The sequence below is a fragment of the Mirounga angustirostris genome, unplaced genomic scaffold, assembly GCF_029215605.1.
Source record: "Mirounga angustirostris isolate CCGP_5_RB_7025 unplaced genomic scaffold, mMirAng1.0.hap1 SCAF_2, whole genome shotgun sequence".
Taxonomy (NCBI): Eukaryota; Metazoa; Chordata; class Mammalia; order Carnivora; family Phocidae; genus Mirounga; species Mirounga angustirostris.
Window position 1 is genome coordinate 166,890,885 of NW_026991710.1, and position 27,773 is coordinate 166,918,657.

Genomic DNA, 27,773 nt, shown 5'->3' on the forward strand with positions numbered 1-27,773 from the left:
ACCAAAGAGGCAAAGGATCTGTACTCACAAAACTATAAAATACTCATGAAAAAAATTGAGGAAGACACAAAGAAATGGAAAAACGTTCCATGCTCATGGATTGGAAGAACAAATATTGTGAAGATGTCAATGCTACCTAGAGCAATCTACACATTCAATGCAATCCCCAGCAAAATACCATCAACTTTTTTCAAGAAATGGAACAAATAATCCTAAAATTTGTATGGAACCAGAAAAGACCCCAAATACCCAGAGGAATCTTGAAAAAGAAAAGCAAAGTTGGCAGCATCACAATTCCGGAATTCCAGCTCTATTACAAAGTTGTCATCATCAAGACAGTATGGTATTGGCACAAAAACAGACACATAGATCAATGGAACAGAAGAGAGAGCCCAGAAATGGACCCTCAATTCTATGGTCAACTAATCTTTGACAAAGCAGGAAAGAATGTCAATGGAAAAAAGACAGTCTCTTCAACAAATGGTGTTGGGAAAATTGGACAGCCACATGCAGAAGAATGAAACTGGACCACTTCCTTACACAACACACAAAAATAGACTCCAAATGGTTGAAAGACGACCTCAATGTGAGACCGGAGTCCATCAAAATCCTAAAGGAGAACACAGGCAGCAACCTCCTCGACCTCTTCGAAACATCGCCAAAGGCAAGGGAAGCAAGGGCTTATGAACTATTGGGACTTCATCAAGATAAGAAGCTTTGGGCGCCTGGGTGGCTCAGTTGGTTAAGCGACTGCTTTCGGCTCAGGTCATGATCCTGGAGTCCCTGGATCGAGTCCCGCATCGGGCTCTCTGCTCGGCAGAGAGCCTGCTTCTCCCTCTGACCCTCCCCCCTCTCATGTGCTCTCTCTCTCTCATTCTCTCTCTCTCAGATAAATAAAAAAAAAAAAAAAATCTTAAAAAAAAAAAAAAAAAAAAAAAAAAAAAAAGATAAGAAGCTTTTGCACCACAAAAGAAACAGTCAACTAAACCAAAAGACAACTGACAGAATGGGAGAAGATATTTGCAAATGACAGATCAGATAAAGGGCTAGTATCCAAAATCTATAAAGAACTTATGAAACTCAACACCCAAAGAACAAATGATCCAATCAAGAAATGGGCAGAAGACATGAACAGACATTTTTCCAAAGGAGACATCCAAATGGCCAACAGACACATGAAAAAGTGCTCAACATTGCTCAGCATCAGGGAAATCCAAATCAAAACCTCAATGAGATACCACCTCACACCAGTCAGAATGCCTCAAATTAACAAGTCTGGAAACGACAGATGTTGGCGGGGATGTGGAGAAAGGGGAACCCTCCTGCACTGTTGGTGGGAATGGAAGCTGGTGCAGCCACTCTGGCAAACAGTATGGAGGTTCCTCAAAAAGTTGAAAATAGAGCTACCCTATGTCCCAGCAATTTCACTACTGGGTATTTACCCCAAAGATACAAATGTAGGGATCCGAAGGGGTACATGTACCCCGATGTTTATAGCAGCAAGGTCCACAATAGCCAAACTGTGGAAAGAGCCAAGATGTCCATCGACAGATGAATGGATAAAGAAGATGTGGTATAGATATACAATGGAATATTATGCAGCCATCAAAAGGAATGAGATCTTGTCATTTGCAACAACGTGGTTGGAACTGGAGGGTATTATGCTGAGCGAAATAAGTCAATCAGAGAAAGACATGTATCATATGAACTCACGGATATGAGGGATTCTTAATCTCAGGAAACAAACTGAGGGTTCCTGGAGGGTGGGGTGGGAGGGATGGGGTGGTTGGGTGATAGACATTGGGGAGGGTATGTGCTATGGTGAGCGCTGTGAATTGTGGAAGACTGTTGAATCACAGATCTGTAACTCTGACACAAATAATACAATAAATGTTAAAAAAAAAAAAAAAAGAAGAAGATAGTAGGAGGGGAAGAATGAAGGGGGGGAATCGGAGTGGGAGTCGAACCATGAGAAATGACGAACCTGACAAACAAACTGAGGGTTCTAGAGGGTAGGGGTTGGGAGGATGGGTTAGCCTGGTGATGGGTATTAAAGAGGGCATGTTCTGCCTGGAGCACTGGGTATTATACACAAACAATGAATCATGGAACACTGCATCAAAAACTAATGATGTAATGCATGGTGATTAACAAAACAATAAAAAAATTTAAAAAAAGAATGCATAAGATCAATACTCAGCAAATTCCAAGTTTATAATACACTATTGTTAACTACCATCATATTACTATATATTTAATCTCCAAAAGTTACTTATCTTGCATAACTGAAGCTTTGTACCATTTGACCAACATTTCCCCATTTATCCTTGTCCTCAGCTCCTGCAACTACCATTTGCCTCTTTGCTTCTAGGAGTTTGACTATTTTAAGATTCTACATATAAGTGAAATCATGTAGCATCTGTCCTCTGTGTGGCTTATTTCACTTAGCATAACATCCTCCAGGTTCATCCATGCTGTCACAAATGGAAGATTTGCTTCTTTTTCAAGGCTGAATATTCCACTGATACTTACATATATATATATATATATGTTATACATATGTATAAGAGAACATATATATATATTATATATTCTCAAGATGGGAAATCGGAGGGGGAGACAAACCATGAGAGACTATGGACTCTGAGAAACATACTAAGGGTTCTACAGGGGAGGGTTGTGGGTGGTTGGGTTAGCCTGGTGACAGGTATTAAAGAGGGCACGTATTGAATGGAGCACTGCATGTTATACGCAAACAATGAATCATGGAACACTACGTCAAAAACTAATGATGTAATGTATGGTGATTAACATAACAAAATAAAATTTTAAAAAACTAAAATAAAATGAAAAAAGATTTAATATATGGCTTTAAAAATCAGCAGGGTTTAATTCCAGGAGTGTTAGAGGGCTATAGGAAACTGAAATTATGCTTTTAAAGAGCCTGTGCACATATTGACTCACTCTGAGGCCCAGCACAGAGGCAGCTGTTTGAAAAGTACCTGGAATGTAGATGAAGATTTAGTGACTAATTTTAGGGCATATGTCAGAGGGATAGAGATTTGTAAAAACTTTCTCTGAGAACAGAAAAGGTGGTATGAGCTATTTTTCTCACCCTCCTTCTGCCTAGCTGGCCCAATACTGGTGGGTACCAGTTCTGACACTTTTCCATCTACCTTGTTAAGACTGCACAACCCATCCCAGGGTTCCCTTGAGGACTGGATCTGTCTAACCCACCCACTCTGGCAGGCACTCCTTCCAAGGTGGTCCTGCTCTATCATACCCAACAGGCATACCTGGCCAGGACCAACAGCCCCCAAATTGGCTACCAACTTAACACACCTAGTAGGGGGCCTTGGCCAGGACAAGGACCTCCAAAGCAGCTCTTGCCTGATGGGATGGCAGGAAGCAGCCCTGCCCACCAGTACAACAGCAACAGTCGTGACTTGGCTTGCACCAACCACAACAGGGGCTAGCCCTGCTCATGAAACCACCCACAGCAGTTGTGGCATAGTCACAAGAGAAGGGCACACACACCTCAAACATGGGACATCCCTGGAGTGCCTCATTTTGTTGATGAGGGAAAACTGTGCTCTGTGCCCCACAGGATACCTTCTACATAAGGCTACATCTTCAAAATAAGGAGCCATAGCTGATATACCTAATACACAGACAGAAACAGACAGTCAAGCAAAATGAGGAAACAGAGCAATATGTTCCAAATGAAACAAGACAAACCTTGAGAAAGAACTAAACAAAATGGAGATAAGCAATCTCTCTGACAGAGTTCAAAGTAATAGTCATAAATCTGATAACTGAACTTCGAGAAGATTGAAAGCACAAAGAACTTCAACAAAGAGATATAAAATACTTAAATAAAAAACAAGAGCTAAGAATACAACATCTGAATGAAAAATACACTAGAGAAAATCAACAGCAGAGTAGAGGATGCAGAAGAATAGATCAGTCATCCAGAAGACAGGTAATAGAAAGCACTCAAGCTGACCAGCAAAAAGAAAAAAGAGTTTTAAGAAGGAGAATAATTTAAGGGACCTCCAGGACAACATCAAGCATACTAACATTCCTTTTTTTTAAATTTTTTATTGTTATGTTAATCACCATACATTATATCATTAGTTTTTGATGTAGTGTTCCATGATTCATAGTTTGTGCATAACACCCAGTGCTCCATGCAGAATGTGCCCTCCTCAATACCCACCACCAGGTTAACCCATCCTCCCAGCCCCCTCCCCTCTAGAACCCTCAGTTTGTTTCTCAGAGTCCATCGTCTCTCATGGTTCATCTCCCCCTCAGACCTCCCCCTCTTCATTCTTCCCTTCCTGCTATCTTCTTCTTATTCTTCTTTTTTAACGTATATTGTATTATTTGTGTCAGAGGTACAGATCTGTGATTCAACAGCACATACCCTCCCCAATGTCTATCATCCAACCACCCCATCCCTCCCACCCCCCACCACTCCAGCAACCCTCAGTTTGTTTCCTGAGATTAAGAATCCCTCATATCCGTGAGGTCATATGATACATGTCTTTCTCTGATTGACTTACTTCACTCAGCATAACACCCTCCAGTTCCATCCACGTCATTGCAAATGGCAAGATCTCATTCCTTTTGATGGCTGCATAATATTCCATTGTATATCTATACCACATCTTCTTTATCCATTCATCTGTCGATGGACATCTTGGCTCTTTCCACAGTTTGGCTATTGTGGACATTGCAAGCATACTAACATTCTTATTATAGGGGTTCCAGATGTAGAAGAGAAAAGAAACAAGCAGAATATATATCTGAAGATATAATAGCTGAAAACGTCCCTTATCACGAAAGGAAACAGACATCCAAGTTCAGGAAGCACAGAGAGGACCAAACAAGATGAACCCAAAAAGATCTACAGCAAGATAATTATTAAAATGTCAAAAAATAAAGATAAAGAGAGAATTTTAAGAGCAGCAAGAGAGAAGTAACTAGTTACATACAGAGGAACACCCATAAACACATCAAATGATTTTTCAGCAGAAACTTTTAAGGCCAGGAGGGATTCTCATGATATATTCAAAGTGCTGAATGGAAAAAAAACCTACAAACAAGAATACTCTACCCAGCAGGGCTTTCATTAGAATTGAAGGAGAGATAAAACAGTTTCCCAGACAAAGGTTAAAGAAGTTCATCACACACACTAAACTAGTCCTAAAAGAAATGTCAAAGGGACTTATTTAAGTAAATAAGAAAAAGTCATATCTAGATGTAAGAAAATTTGAAAGTAAAATCTCACTGGTAAAAGTAAACATAGAGTGAAGGTAGTGGATCAAGCATTTATAAAGTTAGTATGAAGGTGAAAAGACAAAAGCAGTAAAATCAACTATATCTACAGTAATTAATTAAGCAAAAATAAAGATGAAAATATGAAACCAAGTACACAGAACATGGAGGGGGAATAAAAATGTAGTGCTTTCAGAATGTATTCAAAATAAAGAGATCATCAACTTTAAAAAGATGGCTATAGGGGCACCTGGGGGCTCAGTTGATTAAGCAGCTGCCTTCAGCTCAGGTCACGATCCCAGGGTCCTGGGATCGAGCCCTGCATCAGGCTCTCTGTTCAGCAAGGAGCCTACTTCTCCCTCTCCCTCTGCTGCTCCACCTGCTTGTGCGCCCTCTCTCTCTCTCTGTCAAATAAATAAATAAAATGTTTAAAAAATAAAAATAAAAAGATGGCTATATACATAGGTTGTTGTGTATGAACCTCATGGTAATCACAAACCAAAAACCTATAATAGATACACAATAAAATAAGGACAAAAGAATCCATGTGTAACAGAAAAAAGTCATCAAATCACACAGGTAGGAGAGCAATCGAAGGAACAAAGAAGAACTAAAAAATCAACCAGAAAACAATTAACAAAATGTCAGTAAGTACACACCTACCAATAATAACCTTAAATTTAAGTGAACTAAATGCTTCAATCAAAAGGCACAGGATAAGGGAATGGATTATAAAAATAAGACCCAACTATGCTGCCCATAAAAGACTCATTGGAGGCCTAAAGATAGATATAGACTGAAAGTGAAAGGACGGAAAAATATATTCCATGCAGAAGAATGAAACTGAACCATTTTCTTAAAGCATATATAAAAGTAGGCTCAAAATGGATGAAACACCTAAATGTGAGACAGGAATCCATCAAAATCCTAGAGTAGAACACAGGCAGCAACTTCTTAGGCCTCAGCCGCAGCAACTCCTCACTAGACATGTCTCCAAAGGCAAGAGAAGTAAAAGCAAAGATGAACTACTGGAATTTCATGAAGACAAAAAGCTTTTGCACAGCAAAAGAAACAGTAAACAAAGCTAAAAAGGCAACTTATGGAATGGGAGAAGATATTTTCAAATGTCTTATCAGATAAAGGGCTAGTATCCAAAATCTATAAAGAACTTATCAAACTCAACACCCAGAAACAAGAAATGGGCAGAAGACATGAACAGACATTTCTCCAAAGAAGACATACAAATGGCCAACAGACATATGAAACAATGCTCAACATCACTTGGCATCAGGGAAATACAAATCAAAACTACAATGAGATACCACCTCACACCAGTCAGAATGGCTAAAATGAACAAGTCAGGAAACAACAGATGTTGACGAGGATGCAGAGAATGGGAACCCTCTTACACTGTTGGTGGGAATGCAAATGGCTGCAGCCATTCCAGAAAACAGTACAGAGGTTCCTCAAAAAGTTAAAAATAGAGATACCCTATGACCCAGCAATTGCATCCAATGTATACAAACATAGTGATTTAAAGGGGCACATGCACCCCAATGTTTAAAGCAGCAATGTCCACAATAGCCGAACTATGGAAAGAGTCCAGATGTCCACTGACTGATGAATGGATAAAGAAGATGTGGTATATATATACAACGGAATACTACTCAGCCCTCAAAAAGAATGAAATCTTGCCATTTGCAATGACATGGATGGAACTAGAGGGTATTATGCTAAGTGAAATAAGTCAGAGAAAGACAAATTGATTTCACTCATATATGGAATTTAAGAAACAAAACAGATGAACATAGGGGAAGGAAGGAAAAACAAAATAAGATGAAAATAGAGAGGGAGGCAAACCATAAGAGACTCTTAAATGGAAACAAACTGAGGGTTGCTGAGGGGAGGTGTGTGGGGGGAAGGGGTAATTGGGTGATGGGCATTAAGGATGGCACTTGATGGAATGAGCACTGGGTGTTATATGCAACTGATGAATCACTAAATTCTACCCCAATAACTAATAAAAAAAAAATCCCCCTGAATCAAAAGAAGATATGCTGAGCTTTTTTTTTTTTTTTAAGATTTTTTTATTTATTTGACAGAGAGAGAGACAGCCAGAGAAGACACAAGCAGAGGGGAGCGGGAGAGGGAGAAGCAGGCTTCCCGCAGAGTGGGGAGCACCATGTGGAGCTCAATCCCAGGACCCTGGGATCATGACCTGAGCCAAAGACAGACACTTAACGACAGAGCCACACAGGTGCCCCTATGCTGAGCTTTAGATACAGAAAGAATAAAATTTGACTACAGCTGAAAAAAAATACTGGCATTTAAATAATTTCCAGGAATACAGACACAAAAGCAGGAATTTAGTTTCTTAAATTTACATTGAGTATACACTAGTTTTTAGAAAGTTTTAAGTATGTAACAAAATAAGAATTAGAATAAAAATTTATCATAAAAAAGTAGATGATCAATTGATGCAAGGAGAAGGCCATATATGGTTCAAAGGAAATTGTAACATTAAGAAAAGATGAGGATGTTCTGAAGGAAAGAATATTTGCTACAGTTATACAACATGTTCATATAATTTTCTTATACATAAATTAAGTAAGGACAATAATTGCCCTGAAAATGGTAATAAAACATACACAAACTCACCTTTTCACTTATAAAAATGTTATAGTCCACTGGGTTTTGTTCTATGCCTTGGTTATCTTCAGTAAGATCTTCAAGTTCACTGTTTCTACTCCTTAATTTATAAAGAAGATGTTGAAATTCAATTGCAGATTCCAGAGGCTCGATTCCATAAGAAATATTTTCAAATTGCAGTATTCCTCTGTAAAATTAAGAATAAAACTGTAAGTGCTTTTAATCAATTCTCTATTATAAAACTGACAGAATCCAAAAGAAGAAGGAGAAAGAGGATAAAGAACATTGAATATACACTAGTAGTTTTTTGAGCTCAGTATTTTGACCCAAACTCTTTACATTATGGAAATAATTCTGAAGAGACAAAATATCTCCTGCAATCCACAAAATTCACTTTCAATTTGATTCTCTCTATAGATATAAAGGCAGCAGAAATTATGTAATCAGTTGCGAGGTATATAAGTATACAGCATTACAGTGATTGAGGAATTCCCTGTTCTCCAAGTCACTGACTTAATGAGAGCAAAAGTAAATAGAAATCTTAATGACTTTCTCTCTGGTTTGCACTGCTTTTGAAAAATGATCACATTGCCTATATAACAAAAGTATATGTAATAAGTAAAATTTTATTTATAAAAATAAAATTTAGCAGTAATTTTGAAAAAGCATTTATTAATCTTCTTTATGCACACAGTCTGAATAAGAAATTAAAAGCAAGATTTTAAAGATTAAACAACTTTTATAACTATTTTTCTCTGGCTCTGGCTCTGGTTCAAGTGGCTACTTCCCAAAAAACAAACTATAGAGTTCCATGTAACAAGCACCGAGGAACACTTATTTATTTGTTAAAATAAGGATCCTATACTACAAAAATGAGGATGAAGAATTTCCTCACAGGATGGAAAATTCTAGGCACTAAGGAAGTAACCCTACAATTGTTATCATTTAAGACATTGATATTATTAGAAAAATATGAGTACTATATTAATAATTATTTGTTTATATAGAATTTGCCTCCGCTCCCTGAAGGTGATTTTCCTTGAGAAAAAGTACGCCTTGTTTATTTTTATTTATCTTTATAACTCCAAACACTAGGCCAGTAGGTGACACATGGTAGGTACCAAACATATCCATTTGCTGAAAAAATAAGCTATCCTAAACAGTTCCTCCAACTTGCTGTAGTCATTTACATTCAGTTGTCATTTCTGTAGCTAAAAAAAACAAAAAACAAAAAAACAAGATATAGAGCAAGGAGACTAGGAAATCTAAACCTTCAAGGAGGTTAGAAATGTCTCTGGCCAGCAAGGAAGTGAGGAGATACAAGAGAAGAAAAATGTTCAGAGGAGGATATCATTGCATTATCTCACATGGGAATCCTCTTCCAGCCCCAAACTTAATATAAAAATGAGAAATTCACTGCAGCCAAATATCATTAACTACAATGTTCACATATCAGTGACAGAAAATAAATAACCTCAATCCAGAGCACGTGCTGAGTGTGACAACAGAGTTCGGATGTCCTTCAATATGCCCCTGGTAGTAGCACTGAGCCTAGGAACGAAAAAAAGTGAAGTCGTTATTTAGGATTGACAAACTTTCTAATGATTTCTTATTTTTATACTTGTTAGAACTTTCCAAATATTTTCACAGGCCACATGGTTTATATATCAGTATGGATAAAGTGACATTCAGGAAAAGTTTCCCTATATTTGTCACTTTTACTATATTAACTACTCTTCTGATTAATATTTGGAATTATTATTTTATACTCTGCTTCAAAGTGTTATCTCATATTTTTGGTTAAATTGCTTTCTAATATATAAATTTAGTTCATCAATTAAAAGACAAAGATTATGAATCTGGGTTTCAGAGAAAATCTCATATTCTACTAAAAAAATCTAAAATTTAAGGACACAGGAAGATTAAAGAACTAGAAAACGATACACCATATCAACACAAACCAAAAGGATGTTTCTGAAACTATACTAATACAAGAAATGAAGACTTTAAGGCAAGAAGCATTACCAAGTGATAAAGAGGGACATTTCATAATGAAAAGAGTTTCAGCTGATCAGGAAGATATAAATATTCCAAATTTGTATTCACTTCCTAGATAGCTTCAAAATATATAAGCTCAAAATTTAAAAAATAATAAAAATTGAGAAATGCATAATCATAGTAAAAGATACATTTCTGTCTGATAAATCAAGCATTCAGAATCTACAGAAGATCTGAACAGCATGTTAGCAACCTAATATAGGCAGAATAAAAACTGTAGAATGTACTTTCTTTTTAAAAAACATGGAATATTTACAAAAATGAAACCATATTCTGGGCCATGAAGCAAGACAAGAAATTTTAAAGAACTGAAATCATACAAAGTTTGGTCTCTAATCACAGTAGCTAGAGATATAGCAGACATCATCACAGGGAGAAGATTATGTAATTTCCAAGATTCAGTAGTGCTATAAATTTTGGTGGAAACCAATGTAAGATTTCTAATTAACACACTGCTTTATAATAGAACTAAGGGAAGGAAGAAGGAGCAAGAAAAGGAAACTGATAGCTCTAGCCAATAAAAGTGAAGGAACATGGTGTCCAAATTCAATCTTTCAACAAATTTCTGTTATGCTAACTATACGTCAGGCATTTTTCTAGGCACTGGGCATACATCAGGGAATAAAAAAGACTAAAATAAAAACCCTGCCTTCATAAAGTTTATTTTGCACTGGTGAAACAGAAAATAGATAAAATATATGGCACATCATATATTGATAACCACCATAAAGAAAAACAAAACAGATAAAGTAAGAGAGTACTAAGAGTAAGAGAGCAATTTAAAATGAGCAAGGTAGACAGTAACAGGAAATGAGGTCAGTCAGGTAAAGAGGACCAGATTGTATAAAGGCTGTAGGATATTGAAATGACGTTGGCTTTCACATTGTGAACAACAGGAGGTCATACCATAGAGGGTTCTGAGCACAGAAACAACACAATGTGTCTAGGCTTTAATAGGATTGATCTGGTTGGTCATGTAAACTGACTAAAGGGATGGGCAAGGTATAGAAAAAAGGAAATTATTCATGAAGTTATAGCAGTAATCTAAGCATTTACTTGGAAAAGAATGTTATTAGGATACAGACAGAGGAAGAGGGTGGATCTGGCTATCTAATTTAAAGGGTAGGGTCAATAAGATTTATTGATAGATGGGATGGGGGTTAAAAAAGAAAAGGTTTAGGAGCAAGATGGTGGAGGAGTAGGAGACCTAAATTTCATCTAGTTCCAGGAATTCAGCTAGATAGGGATCAAACCATTCTGAACACCTATGAACTCAACAGGAGATCGAAGGAAAGAATAGCAGCAACTCTCTCAACAGAAAAGCCACGACTTTCTGGAAGGTAGGACGTGCGGAGAAGTGAATCCGAGGCGAGGGGGAGGCCTCCAACTGCCACTTCTGGCAAGTGATAGAGCAGCGGAGCACAAAATCGGAACTTTTAGAAGTTGGCTCTGCTGAAGGACGTCGCTCCAGTGGCTAGCAGGGGTGGAACTCTTGCTGGGACAGTGTGATCTCAGGACCCTCGGGGTCACAGAAAGACAGGGGGTGTCTGAGTGCAGCAGAGTCCCCAGGTATCTGAGCAGGGAAGCCGGCTGCAGAGACGGAGCCGAGGCGCGGGCTCTCAGCTCAGGGTTGCCATAAATCGTAATCCGGGGCACAGTTGGGCCACTGCTCCTCCAGCAGGGACCCAACAAGCAGCATACCCAGGGAGACTCCCCTTCCTCCCCCAGGAGGAGAGGCACGGGAGCGCACTGCAGGGATCTGCTGGGTTTGGAGACTCCACACCGAGTCGGGTGCCAGAGATAGAAAAGCCCAGTCACAGGCCAGGTGAGCAAGGACTGTGGCCAGAGACCAGGGAAACGGGAGTGATAGACTGCTTTTCTCTGGGGGCTCACTGAGGAGCAGGGCCCCAAGTTCTCCGATTCTCCGGGGCAGAGACTGGGAGGCCGCCATTTTCACTCTCGTCCTCCAAAGCTGTACTGAAAGCTTGCAGGGAACAAAAGCTCCAGAGAGCAAAGCCGACAGATTACTTAGCCCGCCCAGGCAAGGGCGGGGCAATTCTGCCTCCCGCAAAGACATTTGGGAACCACAGCAACAGGCCTCTCCTCCAGAGATCAGCAAGAACAGCCAGCCAAGACCAAGTTTACCCATCAATGAGAACAGCAGAACTCCAGCACTATGGGAATACTGCAGCACATAGAATTCATGGCTTTTTTACCATGATTCTTTAGTCTTTCAAAGTTAATTTTTTTAACTTCCTTTTTTTTTTTTGAATTTTTCTTTTTCCCTTTTTCAACCAACAACTTATCAATCCCTTTTTTAAAAAATCTTTTTGATTTTTCATTTTTAGAGTCATAGTCTATCCCTTCATAGTAGTTAACCTTATTTTTGGTATATATATAAGTTGTTCTCTCTTTAAAATTTTGAGATACAGTTTATTCTAACAAACCAAAATATACCCTAAATCTCTAGTGTATGGCTTTGTTCTAGTCTCCTGCCTGATCACATTCTCTCCCTTTTTTAATCCTCTTCTTTCTTTTTTCAACCAACTTCTTATCTTCTCATTTCCTTTTATAAAATCTTTTATACTTTTCATCTTTACAGTCATATTCCATCCCTTCATCGTATCAACCCTTATTTTTGTACATATATGTATTTCTTTCTTTAAAATTTTGGGAGGCACTTTCTTCTAACAGAACAAAATACGCCCAAAATATAGTATGTGGCATGGATCTATGCACCAGCCTCATCATATTTGATCATATTCTGTTTTTTGTTTGTTTGTTTCTATCTTTTTCTTTTTCTTTTTTCTTTCCATATCTTTTCCCCTGGTCTCAGGTCTCTTCTGATTTGTTTAGTGTATATTTTTCTGAGGACGTTGTTACCCTGTTAGCATTTTGTTCTCTCATTCATCTATCCTCCTCTGGACAAAATGACACTATGGAAAAAAAACACCTCAAAAAAAAAGACCAAGAGGCAGTACCAACTGCCAGGGACCTAATCAATACGGACATTAGTAAGATGTTGGAACTAGAGTTCAGAATGATGATTTTAAAGATACTAGTTGGGCTTGAAAAAAGCATGGAAGATATTAGAGAAACCCTTTCTGGAGAAATAAAGAAACTAAAATCTAACCAAGTCGAAATTAAAAAGGCTATTAATGAGCTGCAATCAAAAATGGAGGCTCTAACTGCTAGGATAAATGAGGCAGAAGAGAGAATCAGTGATATAGAAGACCAAATGATGGAAAATAAAGAAGCTGAGAAAAAGAGAGATAAACACCTACTGGATCACGAGGGCACAATTCGAGAGATAAGCAATACCATAAGACAAAACAATATTAGAGTAATTGAGATCCCAGAAGAAGAAGAAAGAGAGAGAGGGGCAGAAGGTATATTGGAGCAAATTATAGCAGAGAACTTCCCTAATCTGGGGAAGGAAACAGGCATGAAAATCCAGGAGGCACAGAGAACCCCTCTCAAAATCAATAAAAATAGGTCAATGCCCCAACATCTAATAGTAAAACTTCCAAGTCACAGAGACAAAGAGAAAATCCTGAAAGCAGCTCAGGACAAGAGATCTGTAACCTACAATGGTAGAAACATTAGATTGGCAACAGACCTATCCACAGAGACCTGGCAGGCCAGAAGGGACTGGCATGATATCTTCAGAGCACTAAATGAGAAAAATATGCAGCCAAGAATACTATATCCAGCAAGGCTGTCATTGAATATAGAAGGAGAGATAAAAAGCTTCCAGGACAAACAAAAACTAAAGGAATTTGCAAACACGAAACCAGCCCTACAAGAAATATTGAAAGGGGTCCTCTAAGCAAAGAGAGAGCCTAAGAGCAACATAGACTAGAAAGGAACACAGACAATATAAAGTAACAGTCACCTTACAGGCAATACAATGGCACTAAATTCATATTTTTCAATAGTTACCCTGAATGTAAATGGGCTAAATGCCCCAATCAAAAGACACAGGCTATCAGACTGAATAAAAAAACAAGACCCATCAATATGCTGTCTGCAAGAGACTCTTTTTTTTTTTATGTTAGGTTAATCACCATACATTACATCATTAGTTTTTGATGTAGTGTTCCATGATTCATTGTTGGCATATAACACCCACTCCTCCATGCAGAACGTGCCCTCTTTAATACCCATCACCAGGCTAACCCATCTTCCACCCCCTCCCCTCTAGACCCCTCAGTTTGTTTTTCAGAGTCCACAAGAGACTCATTTTAGACCGAGAGACACCCGCAGATTGAAAGTGAGGGGGTGGAAAACCATTTACCATGCTAATGGACACCAAATGAAAGTTGGGGTGGCAATACTTATATCACACAAATTAGATTTTAAACCAAAGATTATAATAAGAGATGAGGAAGGACACTATATCCTACTTAAAGGGTCTATCCAACAAGAAGATCTAACAATTGTAAATATCTATGCCCCTAACATGGGAACAGCCAATTATATAAGCCAATTAATAACAAAAGCAAAGAAACACATCGACAACAATACAATAATACCGGGGGACTTTAACACCCGCCTCACTGAAATTGACATATCATCCAATCAAAAGATCAACAAGGAAATAAAGACTTTAAATGACACACTGGACCAAATGGACTTCACAGACATATTCAGAACATTCCATCCCAAAGCAACAGAATACACATTCTTCTCTAGTGCCCATGGAACATTCTCCAGAATAGATCATATCCTAGGTCACAAATCAGGTCTCAACTGGTACCAAAAGATTGGGATCATTCCCTGCATATTTTCAGACAACAAAGCTTTGAAACTAGAACTCAATCACAAGAGGAAAGTCGGAAAGAGCTCAAATACATGGAGGCTAAAGAGCATCCTACTAAAGAATGAACGGTCAACCAGGAAATTAAAGAAGAATTAAAAAACTTCATGGAAACCAATGAAAATGAAAACACAACTGTTCAAAATCTTTGGGATGCAGCAAAGGCAGTCCTAAGAGGAAAGTATATAGCAACACAAGCCTTTCTCAAGAAACAAGAAAGGTCTCAAATACACAACCTAACCCTACACCTAAAGGAGCTGGAGAAAGAACAGCAAATAAAGCCTAAACCCAGCAGGAGAACAGAAATTATAAAGATCAGAGCAGAAATCAATGAAATAGAAACCAAAAGAACAGTAGAACAGATCAACAAAACTAGGAGCTGGTTCTTTGAAAGAATTAACAAGATTGATAAACCCCTGGCCACTTATCAAAAAGAAAAGAGAAATGACCCAAATCCACAAAATCATGAATGAAAGAGGAGAGATCACAACCAACACCAAAGAAATACAAGCAATTATAAGAACATATTATGAGCAACTCTATGCCAGCAAATTAGATAACCTGGAAGAAATGCATGCATTCCTAGAGATGTATCAAATACCAAAACTGAACCTGGAAGAAATAGAAAACCTGAACAGACGTATAGCCACTAAGGAAATGGAAGCAGTCATCAAAAATCTCCCAACGAACAAAAGCCCAGGGCCAGATGGCTTCCCAGGGGAAATCTACCAAACATTTAAAGAAGAATTAATACCCATTCTTCTGAAACTGTTCCAAAAAATAGAAATGGAAGGAAAAATTCCCAACTCGTTTTATGAGGCCACCATTACCTTGATCCCAAAACCAGACAAAGACCCCATCCAAAAGGAGAATTACAGACCAATATCCCTGATGAACATGGATGCAAAAATTCTCACCAAAACACTAGCCAATAGGATCCAACAGTACATTAAAAGGATTATTCACCACGACCAAGTGGGATTTATCCCTGGGCTGCAACGTTGGTTCAACATCCGCAAATCAATCCACGTGATACAATACATTAACAAAAGAAAGAACAAGGACCATACAATCCTCTCCGTAGATGCAGAAAAAGCATTTGACAAAGCACAGCTTCCTTTCCTGATCAAAACTCTTCAGAGTATAGGGATAGAGGGTACATACCTCAATATCATAAAAGCCATCTATGAAAAACCCACAGGGAATATCATTCTCAGTGGGGAAAAACTGAGAGCTTCCCCCCTAAGGTTAGGAATGCGGCAGGGATGTCCACTATCACCACTGCTATTCAACATAGTATTAGAAGTCCTAGCCACAGCAATCAGACAACAAAAAGAAAGAAAGGGCATCCAAATCGCCAAAGAAGAAGTCAAACTCTCACTCTTTGCAGATATGATACTTTATGTGGGAAACCCAAAAGACTCCACCCCAAAACTGCTAGACTCATACAGGAATTCAGTAAAGTGGCAGGATAGAAAACCAATGCACAGAAATCAGTGGCATTCCTATACGCCAACAAGACAGAAGAAAGAGAAATTAAGGAGTCAATTCCATTTACACTTGCACCCAATACCATAAGATACCTAGGAATGAATCTAACCAAAGAGGCAAAGGATCTGTACTCAGAAAACTATGAAATATTCATGAAAGAAATTGAGGAAGACACAAAGGAATGGAAAAACGTTCCATGCTCACTGATTGGAAGAACAAATATTGTGAAGATGTCAATGCTACCTAGAGCAATCTACACATTCAATGCAATCCCTATCAAAATACCATCCACTTTTTTCAAAGCAATGGAACAAATAATCCTAAAATTTGTATGGAACCAGAAAAGACCCCGAATAGCCAGAGGAATGTTGAAAAAGAAAAGCAAAGTTGGCAGCATCACAATTCCGGAATTTCAGCTCTATTACAAAGCTGTCATCATCAAGACAGTATGGTACTGGCACAAAAACAGACACATAGATCACTGGAACAGAATAGAGAGCCCAGAAATGGACCCTCAATTCTATGGTCAACTAATCTTCAACAAAGCAGGAAAGAATGTCCAATGGAAAAAAGACAGTCTCTTCAACAAATGGTGTTGGGAAAATTGGACAGCCACATGCAGAAGAATGAAGCTGGACCATTTCCTTACACCACACACAAAAATAGACTCCAAATGGTTGAAAGACCTCAATGTGAGACAGGAGTCCATCAAAATCCTAAAGGAGAACACAGGCAGCAACCTCTTCGACCTCAGCTGCAGCAACTTCTCCCTAGAAACATTGCCAAAGGCAAGGGAAGCAAGGGCAAAAATGAACTATTGGGACTTCATCAAGATAAAAAGCTTTTGCACAACAAAAGAAACAGTCAACAAAACCAAAAGACAACTGACAGAATGGGAGAAGATATTTGCAAATGACAGATCAGATAAAGGGCTAGTATCCAAAATCTATAAAGAACTTATGAAACTCAACACCCAAAGAACAAATGATCCAATTAAGAAATGGGCAGAAGACATGAACAGACATTTTTCCAAAGAAGACATCCAAATGGCCAACAGACACATGAAAAAGTGCTCAACATCGCTTGGCATCAGGGAAATCCAAATCAAAATCTCAATGAGATATCACCTCACACCAGTCAGAATGCCTCAAATTAACAAGTCTGGAAATGACAGATGTTGGCGGGGATGTGGAGAAAGGGGAACCCTCCTACACTGTTGGTGGGAATGCAAGCTGGTGCAGCCATTCTGGCAAACAGTACAGAGGTTCCTCAAAAAGTTGAAAATAGAGCTACCCTATGATCCAGCAATTGCACTACTGGGTATTTACCCCAAACATATAAATGTATGGATTTGAAGGGGTATGTGCAGTCCGATGTTTATAGCAGCAAGGTCCACAATAGTCAAACTGTGGAAAGAGCCAAGATGTCCATCGACAGATGAATGGATAAAGAAGATGTTGTATATATATATATACAATGGAATAATATGCAGCCACCAAAAGGAATGAAATCTTGCCATTTGCAATGCCGTGGATGGAACTGGAGGGTGTTATGCTGAGCGAAGTAAGTCAATCAGAGAAAGACATGTATCATATGACCTCACGGATATGAGGGATTCTTAATCTCAGGAAACAAACTGAGGGTTGCTGGGGTAGTGGGGGGTTGGGATGGATGGGGCGGCTGGGTGATAGACATTGGGGAGGGTATGTGCTATGGTGAGCGCTGTGAATTGTGTAAGACTGTTGAATCACAGACCTGTAATTCTGAAACAAATAATACATTATATGTTAAAAAAAACAAAAAAGAAGAAGAAGAAGATAGCAGTAAGGGAAGAATGAAGAGGGGGAAATCGGAGGGGGAGACGAACCATGAGAGACGATGGACTCTGAGAAACAAACTGAGGGTTCTCTAGGGGAGGGCCATGGGGGGATGGGTTAGCCCCATGGGGGGTTTACCCCTGGGATGGGTATTAAAGAGGGCACGTACTGCATGGAAGCACTGGGTGTTATATGCAAACAATGAATCATGGAACACTACCTCAAAAACTAATGATGTAATGTATGGTGATTAATATAACAATTAAAAAAAAGTCTTAAAAAATAAAAAAAGAAAAGGTTTAAAATATGATTTTGTGTTCAATATTTGTGTTTGTTTTCATTAGTCTTTAACTTATATTCATTTATTCAACAAAATATCAGCTAATTAATTAATTAAATGGTGCCTGTTTTCTATGCAGAGTGGAAGCCTTAGTCCATCTAGTTTGTCTTTAATTTACCAAGACTTCAGGAAAAGCTAATAATGAGGGCAACGAGGCAATAAATGGATCCTTAAATATATCCCCTATGAATTCACTCTGTTGTATTAGGAAAACATTTATTCAATGTAAAAGAGATTTTAAAACTCTGTAAAATATAGAACTTAAATCTTACCTGAATATCTGAAGGATGAGAATTCACAGATCCTTGATTATACAAATAAAGCATAAAATTATGTGCTAAAAAAAAACTGAATATAGAAAATGAGAGAATATTAAAAGTTATTCTTTTTGAAATATATAAAGCACTGCTCAGCAAACTAACACCCTCAGGCCAAATCTGACCTACTCTGTCTTTGTAAATAAAGCTTTATTGGAACACAGCCACACCCATTAATTTTTGTATGGTCCATGGCTGTTTTCAAGCTACAACAGCAGAGTTGAGTCATTTTACCAGAGATATTATGGCCCTCAAAGCCTGAAATATTTTCACTCTGGGCCTGGGCCTTTATAGTAAGTCTGCAAACCCAACAAAGGTAGTATTTTCTTTTGACATATGCATAATTTATATTCAAAGAAATACACACTCAAAATAATTTTCCTATTTTAATGAACTCCTTTATTTTTTTCATGAACTCCTTTGAAATAAGAAGGGACTACAAGATGAGAAAAAAAGACATTTTAAAATTTACAAATATATGAACTAGATGTAGGATTATGAGAGTTTTCCATTCTTTCATTCTTTCTAAATTTCACTACCATACATATATATCACCTTTATAATGAAGTAGAAGAGTACTGTGTAAAAGTTGTATTAATCTGAATGTAGATACTGAACCTACAGATCTAAGTTCAACCTTCTCTGGTATCACTGCCTGTACTTACTATCCTATTTCCTCACCTCATAGTCACTCCTCAATCCAATGTAACATAACTAGGTCACCCAGACTAGCTAGTTAGGAATCCTCCACTAAAAGTGATCTCATATGGGTTACTAATGACCCCCTAGTTGTCAAATCCAAAACGCAGTTTGAAGTCAAGTAAGACTACTCTGACACACATGTACTGTTGACCACACTTCCCTTTTTTAAGCCATCTACTCTTCAACTTCAATCATACCATTTCCACCTGGCTTCCCTAATATCTTTCTGTATACTTTAAGAGTCCCTTCGTCTGGGTCCTTGCTTCTTCCCTTAAATGTTTCCATGGCATTCAATTCTGGGTTGTTTTTCCTTCTCACCTTTGATATTCACTCCTACCTCTACAGATTTATCTTGTTCATTTCTGGTGCTTCATTTATACCTACATAAATAGATGGCTTTGAAATCCACACTCACATTCTAAGCCAACTGGACATTTCTCTTGGGATATCCTACAAGCACTTCATATCTAACTTTTTCAAAACTGAGCCCATAATTCCCCTGACTCAGATCTGTTCCCCTTCTCCTTCACTGCCACACCAAATCTCTGCTACCACTATATCCAATGTTAGCTAATCTTTTTCCTGCCACCTCAGTATATATCTAAAAAAAAAAAAAAAAAAAATCCCTACCTCTACAGTCATAGTTCTGTTTTTCATTATTTCTCATATAAGTTATTTGCAATAACTTCCTAATTGTCACTATGCCATCATAATCATTATGCAAGTAATTTCCCAAAACAATACACACACGCTTTACCCATCTCCTAAACTCTAGTCCCTATAATTCTTACCACTGTTTATACTCCTGATAAGATGTTCAAATGCACTGTGAGTTCTCTTCACTTTCCCTCTTATATACTTGAAAAGATCTTTGAGTTGTCATTTACCATAGTCTTCTTCCCTTCTGTCTGAAGGAGTAGGTTAACTCTTCTTTTACTCAGTGCTATTCTTTGGCATTTTATACAATGAACTGCTTGTTTATACAGCTCTAAGAAACTTCCCTTCAACCAAAAAACTTTGTTTCTTCCTTCTTAAAAAGCATTTATCTGCACCTGTTTCTTCTTTTTCTGCCAAACATTTTTGAAAAAGTTATTTACAAATTACTACCTTAAGTTTCTCACAACCCACCTCTCCCTAATACCATGTAGTCTAGTTCTATAACCAAAATTTAACTGAAATTATCCTATTGAAAGTCACAAAATAATTCTAAGCCAGCTTTTCTCCTCATGAGAGAAATTTCCATGGTTTCCTGGTTTCCATGAGAGAATTACACCCTACAGAAAGTTATTTCAATTACTTTCTCAATTCCCTGAAGGAAGTACACAGCTAGTACTATTTTCCATAAACTCTCACAAGTGTATAGTCTCATTCCATATTAAATTCCTTATTCCAGGCCTGTCTCTCTGATCAAACCCTGATACACTTACAGACTTACTTCTTATTACAACATTCTGCCCTGATTATATAGGTCCTTCTGGTTCTATCAACAACATAAGATCATATAGATTAATCTTCAGGAGGGGGGCCCTTATTTTTTTCCTGTTCCCCCCTATTCACAAAAGACTACTTGAGACATTAGGACCAAAAATTTAATTAATTCACAGGAAAGCATCTGTTCATCTGAGACAATTTAAATGTTTAATAACAACTACATTAATTATTTTAACACTCCATTTTTATTATAAGTAAACAAATTCATATCAATAAAATGAAATACAACACTAAATGAAAAAAAAATTACCTTTGCTTAAGGTGTACAGTGTATGGCTTCTCATCTATTACAATAGTATAGGATATCTGTTCCTAGAGAATCCAGAATAACTGAGATGAAGAGCCATGTAACAGCAGCAAAACAATAATTTTACATCAGTCAATCCCTCCAAACAATCCCTAAAATATCTTGATTAAAATGTCTCAGACTATACATGATTTAAAATTTGCAACAATATATCAAAATTATAACATGTTTCTTATATAATCCAGTCTTACTATTTCTATAAAAATAAACCTAACCTAAGGATTTATATGGGATTAGAAATCTATATATAATTATATATAACTGAATTTTAAGCTCTTCTGAAATCAGAGACCATATGCTATACTATAATGTCTATGTAGGTGGCATCATTGGGATAATAAGGTATCCTATATCAGCGAAGCTTATTCTATCAGGCACAAAAGATATTATAACTGTTTTCTTAAAATGTATTGCCTGGGGGCGCCTGGGTGGTTCGTTTGTTAAGCGTCTGCCTTCAGCTCAGGTCCTGATCCCAGGGTCCTGGGATTGAGCTCCGCATTGGGCTCTCTGCTCTGCGGGAAGCCTGCTTCTCCCTCTCCCACACCCCTTGCTTGTGTTCCCTCTCTCGCTGTGTCTCTCTCTGTCAAATAAATAAATAAAATCTTTAAAAAAAATGTATTGCCTTATTCCTGTATTCTTGAACAAAATTTGGTATTGTTTTTTACTCTATCACTACTATTCTCAAGTTAAAACATGGATAACAATAAGTTGCAATATCACTAAGTTGCTGAACCTGAGTGATGAGATTTTATCCAGCCAAAGAGAATATGTAAAAAGCAAGAGTTAGAGCATCACTGGAAGGAAAACTTAAGCATATAAAAACCAAAAAGACACAAATACCAGAACTAAGAAAAAGATAAGCCTTCTAGGATCTGTGACTCTCAGCCCTGCCCACCCACAAAAACCCCACAAGGGGCAGCACAGAGAGAACCTGGTAGTTTGGGGTCCCTGCAACCCCAACAAACAGACTGGGAGTAGATATCTGGTCTGACTACAGGCCCTGCCCACCAATGAAAATTTCTCAGGGGACAACACAGGGAGAGCACCCTGCAGTGGGCTAAGACTGCAGTTCTGGCAAACATCTGGTCTGACTCAATTCAAGTCCAAGACGGCCCCAGACTAGCCCCTTAACAACACAGGGACCAAACATTGTCCACAAAAGGCAAAGAGAACCACTGCAGACAATTGGACCTAAGGCAAACACCTCTCAATCACAACATTAGGATACATACAACACACATAAGTGACACCCCTGAAGCACCAGGTTCTGGTAAACAGGGGACATTGCACTTCAGGGCACTACAGCATCTCTTCTTCATAAAGCCACTACGTTTCAAGAACAGAAGTAGCTGACTTTCCTAACACATAGAAACAGACACAAAAAGTTAGACAAAATGAGAAGACAGAAGAATATGTCCCAAATGAAAACAAATAAGCAAATTCACAGCAAAAGAGCTAAATGAAATGAAGATAAGCAATATGCCTGAAAGAGAATTCAAAGTAATGCTCATAAAGATACTCACTGACTTAAGAAGATCCCCATTAGACCCTAAACAAAGAAATAGAAAATATAAAAAGAACCAATCTGGGATGAAGAACTCAATTATAGAAATTAAAAATACAGTAGAGGGAATAAATAGACTAGAGGAAGGAGAAGAATAAACCAGTGAGCTACAAGACAGAGTAATGGAAAGCAACTAAGCTTAACAGCAAAAAGTAAAAGAACGATAAAAAATGAGAATAGGTTAAGAATCTCAGCAACAACATCAAGTATAATAGCATAAGCATTACTGGAATCCCAGGAGAAGAGAGAGAGAAAAGAGGACAGAAAATGTATTCAAAGAAATAACAAATGAAAAGTCACTAATCTGGGAAGGAAACAGAAATCCAGATCCAGGAAGCACAGAGAGCCCCCAACAAAATCAACCCAAAGGGGTCTACACCAAGACATATAATAATTAAAATGGTACAAAGAAGTGATGAAGAGAGAATTTTAAAATCACTAAGAGAAAAGAAAACAGTTATATACAAGGGAAATTTATCAGCAGAAACTTTGTAGGCCAAAAGGGACTGGCATTATGTATTCAAAGTAATAAAAGGAAAAAAAAGTCTGCAGCCAAGAATACCCTATCCAGCAAGGATATCATTCAGAATAGAAGGAGAGATAAAGAGTTTCCCAGGGGTGCCTGGGTGGCTCAGTGGTCAAGCGTCTCCCTTCAGCTCAGGCCCTGATCCCAGGCTCCTGGGATCGAGCCCCACATCGAGCTCCCTGCTCAGCGGGAAGACTGCTTCTCCCTCTCCCACACCCCCTGCTTATGTTCGCTCTCTCGCTGTCTCTCTTTCTCTGTCAAATAAATAAATAAATAAAATCTTTAAAAAAATAATAATTAAAAAAAAAGCGTTTCCCAGATGAACAAATGTTAAGGAATTCATCACCACTAAATCAGCCATACAAGAAATGATAAAGGAAATACTTTGCCTGGAAAGGAAAGACCATAAGCAAGAGTAGGAAAAGTAGGAAAGGAAAAAATTTCACAGGTACATATAAACATAATAAAAGTAGTAGATTGATCACTTATAAAACCAATAGAAAGGTTAAAGCACAAAAGCAGTAAAATCAGTCAGAAGATTCACAAAATTTTAAAAAAAGATTCACAAAATAAAAGGATGTAAAGTATGACATCATATACCTAAAATAAGGGAGGAGGAAGTAAAAAATCAGTGCTTTCATGTGTTCAAACTTAAGCGACCATCAATTTAATGCCGAACTGCTATAAACATAGGATGTTATATATGAACCTAACGGTAACAACACGTCAAAAACTTATAATAGATATGCAAAAAATAAAGAGAAATAAACCCAAGCATTTCACTAAAGACAGCCATCCAACATGAGAAGAGAGCAAGAGAAGAAGAGAACAGAGAACTACAAAAAAAAAAAAAAAACCTGTAAAATAAGTAACAAATGGCATTAAGTACATAACTATAAAAATTACTTTGAATGTAAATTAACTACAATCAAAAGACACAGGGTAACAGAATGGATAAAAAGGCAAGATCCATTTATATACTGCCTACAAGACACTCATTTCACATGAAAAGACACATGCAGATTCAAAGTGAAGGGATGGAAAAACATTTATCATGCAAATGGAAGTGAAAAGAAAGCTAGGATAGCAATACTTATACGAAACAAAATAGATGTTAAAACAAAGACTGTAACAAGAGACAAAGGACACTACATAATAATAAAGTGAACAGTCCAACAAGAAGATGTGACAATTGTAAATATTTATGTACCAAACATGGGAGCACCCAAATACATAAAGCAACTATTAACAGAAAGAAAGAAATCAATAATAATACAGTAGTAGGGGACTTTAAAACTTGCATCAATTGAGAGATCATCCAAACACAAAATCAACAAGGAAACAGTGGCTTTGAATGATACATAGGACCAGATGGAACTAACAGATATATTCAGACTATTCAATGCAAAAAAGAGAAGAATATACAATCTTTTCAAGTGCAACTGAAACATTATCCAGAATAGATCATGTTAGGCCACAAAATAGGTCTCAACAAATTCAAAAAGACTGGTATCATATCATGCATCATTTCTCACCACAATGTTATGGAACTAGAAATCAACCACAAGAAAAAATCTGGAAAGAACACAAATACATGGAGGTTAAATAACATACTACTAAGCAATGAATGGATCAACCAAGAAATCAAAGGGGAAATTGAAACTATATGAAGACAAATGAAAATGAAAACACAGTAGTCCAAAATCTTTGGGATGCAGCAAAAACTGTTCAGAGGGAAGATTATAGCAATACAGGCCTACCTCAAGAAGCAAGAAAAATCTCCAATAACAACCTCACCTTACACCTAAAGGAGCTAGAAAAAGAACAGTAAAAGAAGCCCCAAACCAATTGAAAGACAAATAATAAAGATTAGAGCAGAAATAAATGAAATAGAAATTAAAAAAACAATAGAACAGATCAATGATACCAGGAGCTGGTTCCCTAAAAACATAAACAAAATTGATAAAACCTTAGCCAGAATCATCCAAAAAAAAAAGAGAGAAGACTCAAACAAAATCAGAATTGAAAGAGAAGAAATAACAACCAACACCAAAGAAATACAGAAAAATATTATAAAAATTATATGCCAACAAATTGGACAACCTAAAAGAAATGGATAAATTTCTAAAAACAATCAAATAAGTAATCCAAAAACTCCCAACAGACAAAAGTCCAGGACCAGATGGCTTCACAGGTGAATTCTACCAAAAACTTAAAGAAGAGTTAATACCTATTCTTCTCAAACAACTCCAAAAAGTAAAGAGGAAGGAAATGTTCCAAATTCATTCTGAAGCCAGCATTACCCGAATAACAAAACCAGATAAAGACACTGCAAAAGAAGAAAACTACAGGCCAATATCTCTGATGAGCATACATGTAAAAATCCTCAACAAAATATTAGCAAACCAAATCCAACAATACATTAAAAAAATCACTCACTACAATCAAGTGGAATTTATTCCTGGGATGCAAGCGTGGTTCAATATTCCAAATCCATCAACATGATACATCACATTAAAAATAGAAAGGATAAATACTATATTATCATTTAAATCAATGCCCAAAAGGCATTTGACAAAGTACAACATTCATTCATTCAAAGTACAACAAAGTAGGTTTACAGGGAACATGCCTAAACATAATAAAGGACATATATGAAAAATCACAGCTAACACCATACTCAATGGTGAAAAACTGAGAGCCTTTCCCCTAAGGTCAGGAACAAGACCAGGATGTACACTCTTACCCCTTTTATTCAATGTAGTACTGGAGGTCCTAGCCACAGCAATCAGACAAGAAAAAGGAATAAAAGACATCAAAATTGGTAAGGAAGAAGTAAAACTTAATTTGCAGATGGCATGATACTATATAGAGAAAACGCTAAAGATTCCACCAAAAAACTACTAGAACAGATAAATGAATTCAGTAGAGTTGCAGAATACAAAATCAATGTACAGAAACCTGTTGCATTTCTATACACTAATAACAAAGTAGTAGAAAGAGCAATTAAGAAAACAATCCCATTTATAATTACACCAAAAATAATAAGATATTTAGGAATAAACTTAACCAAGGAGGTGAAAGACCTGTACTCTCAAAACTATAAAACACTGATGAAAAAAACTGAAGATAACACAGACAAATGGAACAATATTCCATGCACATGGATTGGGAGAATTAATATTGTTAAAATGTCTCTACTATCCAAACCAATCTACAGATTTAATGCAGTACCATCATTTTTCATAGAACTGGAACAAATAATCCTAAAATTTGTATGGAACCACAAAAGACTGAATAATCAAAGCAATCTTGAAAAAGAAAAGTAAAGTTGGAGGCATCACAATCCCAGCTTTCAAACTATACTACAAACCTGTAGTAATCAAAACAGCATGGTACTGGCACAAATATAGACACATAGATCAACAGAACAGAATAGAGAGCCCAGAAATAAACCCACAAGTATAGGGTCAGTTAATCTTTGACAAAGCAGGAAAGAATATGCAATGCAAAAAAGACAGTCTCTTCAATATATGGTGTTGGGAAAACTGGACAACCACGTGCAAAAGAATGAGACTGGACCACTATGTTACACCATACACAAAAACAGACTCAAAATGGATTAAAGACCTAACTATGAGACCCCAAAACATAAAATTTCAAGAAGAAAACATAGGCACTAATCTCTTTCACATCAGCTATACAAACATTTTTCTAGATATGTCTCCTCTGGCAAGGGAAACAAAAGCAAAATTAAACTATTGGGACTATAACAAAGTAAAAAGCTTCTGCACAGCAAAGGAAACAACTAACAAAACTAAAAGAGAACCCACCAAATGGAAGGAGATATTTGCAAATGGTATATCTGATAAGGGGTTAATATCCAAAATGTATAAAGAACTTACACAACTTACCACCAAAAAAACTTGAATAATCCAATTTAAAAATGGGCACTAGACATGAACAGACATTTCTCCAAAGAAGACATACAGATGGACAACAGTTATATGAAAAGATACTCAACATCACTCAACGTCAGGAAAGTGCAAATCAAAGCTATAATGAGATATGACCTCAGACCAGTCAGAATGGCTAAAATAAAAAGCACAAGAAACAATAAGTGTTGACAAGGAGGTAGAAAAAAGCAACCCTAGTGCACTGTTGGTAGGAATGCAAACTTGTACAACCACTATGGAAAAGAGTATGGAGGTTCCTCAAAAAAATAAGAAGAGAATGACCATTTGATCCAGTAATTCCACTACTGGGTATTTACCCAAAGAATACAAAACACTAATTTGAAAAGATTTATATACCCCTATGTTTATTGCAGCATTATTTGTAATAGCCAAGATATGGAAGGAACCCAAATGTCCATCGATAGATGAATGGATAAAGATGATGAGGTACATACA

General features: G+C 37.2%; 1 protein-coding gene across 1 annotated transcript in view; it reads right to left on the bottom strand.

Moving 5' to 3' along the window:
* The window catches only part of LOC123840951 (disintegrin and metalloproteinase domain-containing protein 32-like), a 193,785-nt gene that overhangs the window by 146,997 nt on the left and 19,015 nt on the right, over positions 1-27,773 (bottom strand). The window contains exons 3-6 of the mRNA XM_064585520.1: positions 21,215-21,276; positions 18,727-18,802; positions 9,404-9,480; positions 7,939-8,116 (exon numbers count right to left, since the gene is read on the bottom strand). Coding sequence (XP_064441590.1) covers positions 7,939-8,116; positions 9,404-9,480; positions 18,727-18,802; positions 21,215-21,276 — 393 coding nt within the window. The remainder of the gene's footprint in view (positions 1-7,938; positions 8,117-9,403; positions 9,481-18,726; positions 18,803-21,214; positions 21,277-27,773) is intronic.